This window comes from Amblyomma mixtum, chromosome 9 (assembly GCF_055824585.1).
Source record: "Amblyomma mixtum isolate Tamu chromosome 9, ASM5582458v1, whole genome shotgun sequence".
NCBI classification, from domain to species: domain Eukaryota; kingdom Metazoa; phylum Arthropoda; class Arachnida; order Ixodida; family Ixodidae; genus Amblyomma; species Amblyomma mixtum.
The window spans coordinates 63,946,745-63,953,647 of record NC_143020.1 but is presented as its reverse complement, the minus strand read 5'-3'; the positions used below and the strand labels follow the sequence as shown (position 1 = coordinate 63,953,647).

The 6,903-nt window shown below is 42.4% G+C and overlaps 1 protein-coding gene across 1 annotated transcript; it reads right to left on the bottom strand.

The window, feature by feature from the left end:
• Positions 1 to 330: 330 nt before the first annotated feature.
• On the bottom strand, positions 331 to 6,639 carry LOC149329369 (uncharacterized). The gene is made up of 2 exons (XM_089560218.1): positions 2,917 to 6,639; positions 331 to 1,580 (listed from the first exon to the last, which is right to left on the bottom strand). Exons 1-2 carry the CDS (start codon positions 3,029 to 3,031, stop codon positions 859 to 861), a joined length of 837 nt encoding a protein of 278 aa, XP_089416344.1. The 5' UTR covers positions 3,032 to 6,639; the 3' UTR covers positions 331 to 858.
• Positions 6,640 to 6,903: the final 264 nt, after the last annotated feature.

Genomic DNA, 6,903 nt, shown 5'->3' with positions numbered 1-6,903 from the left:
GCCGTTATTGTTCGATAAGGGCAGTAGGCCATCTTATTCTCATATGCAGAAGTGAAATGGTCACAAACAGTTACTATTCATACAGAAGAAATAGATTATACATGATGTGGAAACAATGCTCCACAAATATTACGCCATTTATATTCAGCAGAGCGAGCGCTGTGGGAAATGGTGATGCACATGTTAGTGAATTCTTTTGTTAGCTTTCGTTGCAAGGAACAAAGAACTCTCAAAGCCTGCAACATAACACAAGACACATCATTTTGATGTTGAACCCCTATTTGTCACTATTCATTCCTGCCACTAACACTGCTGGAATAAACACAAAGATTTACACAAGAACAAGTTTTCCTTTATTGGCAGACAAACATTTACAGGTTCAGTGATATTAATAAGTGAATTTATAATTAGTGCAACAAAAATTGTCCTACTCAGACTGCACAAATAAAATGAATTGTTGCGCAACCTTTCACCCCCCCCAAATCTCTTTATTGAGGCAGGGTGACAACTAGCGCCAGAGAATAATACTGGGTACAATGTTTTTGAAAGTCTCGGTCCAACAAGAAGTGATGGCATTCATGTGTGACAGTGATTTGATTTCTGTTCATGTGAGTTTCCCAGCATAGCATGCTCCCTCTCTGTCTTCAGGGATGACTCAGAGCCCGTGTGTGTGCGTAGTCTGAAGGCATAAAAACTGTCATTTCCTGACAAGTTTGTCAAAATGAACAAAGCTTACAAATGTAATGATGCACGTAAGCTACCAGCACCTTTCATAGGCTGGTCAGCTAGAATCTTGTTACGTTGTACACAAATTGGCAGTTAGCAAAACATTTGTACCAGGGGCATCACGGACCACTGCTATATTTTGTGAATAGCCTTCTTATGGTAGATCAAATTGCTCTTCTGACTGAATTTCTTTTGACACAAGTCACATTGGAAGGGCTTTATGCCCTTGTGGGATCTAACGTGGCTCACAAGGCCTGAACGTACCGCAAAAGCCATGGGGCACAGCTGGCACTGAAACGGCTTTTCACCCGTGTGGGTACGGATGTGTCCCACCAGGTGACTCCTCTGTGCAAAGCTACTACCACAGTGGTCACAACGGTAAGGACGTTCACCTGTGTGAGTGCGCTCGTGTAGCACCAGGTGACTTTTCAATGCAAAGCTGTTCCCACAGTCATCACAATGGTATGGGCGATCGCCTGTGTGAGTGCGCTGGTGTCTCTCCAGATTCGAACTATGTGCAAAGCTGCTACCGCAGTGGTCACAGTGGTATGGGCGGTCACCTGTGTGAGTGCGCTCGTGTATCTTTAGGTTGGGCTTTAGTGCAAAGTTCTTTCCACAGTTGTTACAATGGTATGGACGGTCGCCTGTATGGACTATGAGATGCCGCACTAGATGGTATCTTCTTTTGAATCTCTTGCTGCAGTGGGTGCATTTGTGAACCTTATTTCCTGTGGGATTACCCTGGCGGTTACCCATACCAGGAGTAGATTCCATGCAGTGGCCCACAGGGTGCTTTTCACTGGTTGAATATTCCACAGCAGGTGCGTCATGGTCGCCCTGCGTGACGCCTGAACCTGTGTTGCACAGGCAGAGTAAGTTCAATAAACTGCGAGAACCAACAATGCACAGTTCACTTGGAATTAGGAACAAAAGTTGAATGCGGAGGAAACACTCCTCATACCTATGGATATCTACCAAAAGTTTTATTCAACAGATCAGCCTTAAAGAGTTAACTCATGCCTGAAACAACATGTCTCTACAGTCAATTCTGCATGCAGGCAAAAAACATTTAGGCTACAAGAAATGTCATCAGTGGTAAAAAAAAATACGGCAGCCATTGTAATCCATCCAAAGTTGGTGCATTTGACCCTTATGCTTACATAAACTGTCATCATGACAAACACTGCCCAAAGCCCACCCAAGTGGGCTTAACCCTTTCCAGTCATTTGCCGCACTGTGCCAGACAGCGGAAAATTGCACGTCCAGTCAGTTCAGGGCATGGCTTGACACACAGTTTTGCCTGCTATTTATGCAGAGAAAATTTCGCACCATTTGGTTAGAATTATTGTAGCCCGCAAATTCACTATTTGGCTTTCCTTCCGAGGATAGCTCCCCACACTGATACAAAATTATTTCATTGATGACATGGTTTTAAAGGCAACAAATGACGCCAAAAAATCACGGCATGACTTCCATTCCAGTAGGCGAATGTTATTGAAAGTTGTGAAATGAGTTTGAGGAAAAGAAGATGACTTCAATGACAAAGAAAACTATTTGCGCCCTGCGACAAGGATTGCGAGCAGTATGCAGTGAGACAATGGTAAAAGGAGGCAGACGGGAGACGGTGCTTTTTTTTTAAAGATTGGCGAGAGGAAGCCTGGCCTCCACCTGCGAGGTACCACATTCTAAACAAGTACGGGTGAGACCCTACCAAAGCTGAACAAAAATGCTTTAAATACTTGTCTATAACCAAATCTTGATGTGGCAGTCACTTTCTTTGCGGTGCACTAGAAGGCCCAAAAGAATGCTGACCAGTGTAGTAGTCACAGGAAAAAATACACTAGACCAGAAAGGGTCAATAGCTAAACAAGTAGCTGTCGCCTAAGCTTAGCCCACTGGCATTTTTTTCTTTCATTTGATCTGTGTAGGTAGGCCAAGGCTAGAAGCCAAAAGCCTAAGGAAGCCTTGGTCCCCTGTGCAATTTCTTGCATCAATGAACAGAACTCACAGCAGTGACAGTTCAGTGATTACAGTTAATGTATCACAGAAAAACACTTTCCAGAAAATCGAAGGCATATATCACCATCATTCACCACAGTTACGTAAGCTTAACCTTCCGTATCCTACAAACTGCTCTTTGAAAGACAACCTTCAGGAAAGCATATATGGAGAAAAAGTGCAGATTCTAACCTGGTGAGTCATGTCCAGAAGGTACAGCATGTTTGTGGTCCCTGGAGCGCAATCCTGCATGTGAAGACCAGATTGCATCCATGAAGGCACTAAGCTCATGTGGTGTTATGTGCATGACATGATGAATATGGAATACAATCGCGTAAAACAGCTTTTCCGGGTTGTGTAGGTCGAGCTGGAACAGAAGTGTGTTCAGCAGCAAACATTTGTGTTAGTTCTGCATGAAGATAACTGCAATACTTATGCTCACAAAAAACTGATAATTGCCTACAAATTTATAGGCCTACTGGAACCGGGCAAACAGCTATTGCATTGAAGAATGAATTTGCATCATTTCTGGCTTCATGGGGTGGACAGTAAAGGTCCGCCTACACAGGCTTAAGAAATAACGAGTCTCATTCATTGTTAATGACAAAAATCACTGATAGAGCCACTTTTTTTTTATTAAACCAATCGTGGTAGCCGTATTGCGCACAGGAAACAACTTCCAGAAAATGGCTACTGGTAAAAACGCCCAGTTTAAAGCTGCCAATGAGTGTTGAAAATATGCCCAACATGATGTTCCGCCTCCACTGTCTATAAGAGTGCAATTAATAGAGCAGAAGCACATCTGACACTGTACACTACTCTGTCTTAAGTGCAGTTAGAGCATACCACATTTACTCGTGCAACACCCACATCTCCAATTTTGGGACAACAAACCAGGGGGGTAAAGAGAAAGAAACCATTGTGAATGAGTTTCTCAATGCGCTGCTCTAAATGAGGTTTATGGTGACCAGCTTTTCTAACACCATGGAAGGCAGTGAAGAAGTCCATCCCTGCAAACATGATGATGAGGTGAGCTCACTGGACAGCAACGAGAGTGAGAGCTGATGATGACAGTGATGAAATTTTATGACGCAAGGGCGGCTTTGGTCAAAGAGCACCGCGGCACAAGGCAATTTCGTCACCACAACGGGGACTCCTACATGCAAGATGCACGCTCCGATGACTTCGCCACAGTTGCAGGGAGACTGAATGTGGCGAGAAACAGCAAGTAAAGGTGCGACAATTGTCATCAGTTGTTGCATTATCATGAGCAGAAATCACAGCTAGCACTACACTCGTTTTACGGACATTTTGTGATGCAAGGGAACTGGACGGGCACAACTAAAGAACGAACACTGGGGATCAGTAAATTTGGTAAAACTGGCACTGCATTGTGCAAGTGTATAACATCACAAGAGCAAAAAGCATAACAAAAACATAGGCCAATTTTTTTAAATTGCTTTGCATTATAATAACACAATTTCCAGCTCAAAAACAAATCAAAGCCCACACTAACACCATGACATCAAATCCATACACGATGAATTCCAGATGTGCGGATATGCATTCAGTATTGTTAGAAAATTAAAACACTGTCACAGTGTACTCCATACAAATAAATGTAACCTGCTCTTAAAAAGGCCTCAAAATGAAATGGACGATGTCAGAATGCAGGATAAATGAACACAGCATTGATTATAGTTTGGAAAGTCACTAATGCTAAGAGTACACTAATCACAGTGTACTCTTCAGCAAAGCCAAAAGGATGCCCATAAACCAGTAAACAGCGAATACAATAGAATATAAAATTTACCACGGAATACAGCACAGGTTTTCAGAGCTACAGTCATCACAAAGCCCCAACCAGGACACAAAGGAGGAGTACAAAGTGGTGGAGTTACATCGAATTACGTAAGCAGGCATTCAAAGATTCGAGTTCATACAGCACAAAAATCAGGATAAAGATTGATGTGTCAGACACAGAGGCATGAAAGGCTAACAGTTCCAATACATGCAGTTTTCATCATTGATGTTTCTGCTTCGATCAAAAAACAAGATTATTATATAAATGAAAAAATTAATTCATCCACGTAACAGAATGATCACACAAGTACCGGCATAACTGCATTTCGTGCTTTCATGCAATGTCACACATGAAGTTTTTCACAATGACCATCATCTCAGTGGTGATCTTGCTTTGGTCTCTGAATAACAGGATGGGATCGGATTCACCCTTTTTTGCACCAAAAAGAAAGGCATCCTTTTCTGCCATTTGTATTTTTCACTGAGGATAATATTTTGGAACCAATGGTCCTCTTTTACTAAAGGTGTGCACAGGATGATTTTTTTTTTAATTCTTCGTGTCACAAAGTTGCTAAGGGACATGCGATGTCCTACTGACACCGGCACAGACTTTCCTGAAAAAATATGCAACATCTCCTGAATGTTGCAACTGCCCTAAAACATATGCCAATTCGACCCATTGTATTCTGGAATGCCCCATGGCCATTCAGCCTCTGAGAGACCAATTAGTGTGATTCTACTACTGCTACTAATTGCCCACCACGAGAGTACACACGATGCAGGCTTCACCTCATTGCTGTATTTGGTCAGGTGTTCTGTTAGTACCACGGCTGAATTGGGAATCCTATTGAGAGCTTAATTAAAACTGTTTGAACACTGCACGCCAGTGAGTTCTGCTACATGACCCTCGAGCTAAGAAGAAGAAAAAACTTGGTGCCTATTTTCATTCCCATTATTCTCTCCCTGTCTCTCCATCCAAGCCTAATGTCATTCCTGGGGAAAGAATTATATTATTTTCAAAATGAGTTCACTAAAAAAATTTGTTTTCGGGATGGTCCCCATTTTCATAATTATTTAAATCCCTGTAATTCAAGCAAAATCATTAAAAACACTTCTAATTTTGTACATAGACACAGTGCACTGAGATCATTTCACATGCAATTTTCACACGCAAATAAGCATCAAGCAATGGAGCCATGGAAGGTTGACAGGTGTGGTATTGAAGGTTTCTTCCTCTGGAACCTTGTACACATTGGCTTATCGATAATGGCCTGCAAAATAATAGAAAACAAATGAGCGTCACTACAAAACAAACACAAATGCCGCAAGCAGTAGGGCCAGTCTGCTTTTGTGCAAATGGCAAAGCACAAAGAAGTAAGAATGCACAATATCCATGTCTGACTAAACATTCTGTTGTTTTCCTTCTTCTGCATGCACAAAATGAGAACGGATATGGATAGAATAAAAGAAGTGCAATGGCAATGTACTGTAAGCTGCAAGTAAACCTTTTTGAAAGCAATGTTTTATACCAGCTAAAATGCAATGTCACATGTGATATCTTTAGCACAGCTGGTCTGGATAGTTCTCTTAGCACAGCCAGATGGATTCTCGTGCATCTAACTTTGCACACGCACATAAGTTAAGGTAAAGTTCTACGTATGTTCGTAGTAGTAGGTTGCATTCGAAGGTTCTTTCTCAAGCATGTACTCTGTGTCCTCCTAGTACTACTCCTTATGCCTGCAATTCAAACCAGAGCATAGTCGATTAAGGAGAAGTCTCCAAGGCCACAACGGTATTGTTTATATGCTTTGTGTATTGAATACGTATAATGCAGTCCTAGATCAGCGGACTCATTCATGAGCCTGACTGAGGCTCATATTCAGATGATCATCTGAACGGTGATCGAGTTGGATCCGAACTAACGTTCAGATTATGATCCCAGCCGTGAGAGAGTCCGAGCTCACGCTCATATTACGATCTGTGTTTTTGCAACGACGGTGCATGCTAGATTTCTATGCCTCCTTATTTAAAAACAGCGGAGAGGAGGAATGATTTACTGCCGTGACCAAAGACGCTTGAGGGCGAGGCAAGCTGGAGACGTCTGCGGGGTAACAGAAGGGGATTCCGCGGAAGCAAGGAAGATGGTATTACGTCCCATCCCCATTGCTAGTTTGTGCAGGTGCAGTAATGAACCGGTAGCTTTGTTCCAGTCCCTCCATGCTGCTGAGAGTTCATATTACTACAATGATTTGCAATCAGCATAACATTTGTGACACGTAGATAAGCTCTCGACTTTTGGCATAAACTTAGCCCAAACAGCGTCAGACCAAGAACATGCGTTCGTGAGCCTTAATTCGGACCTCTATATGCAAACAT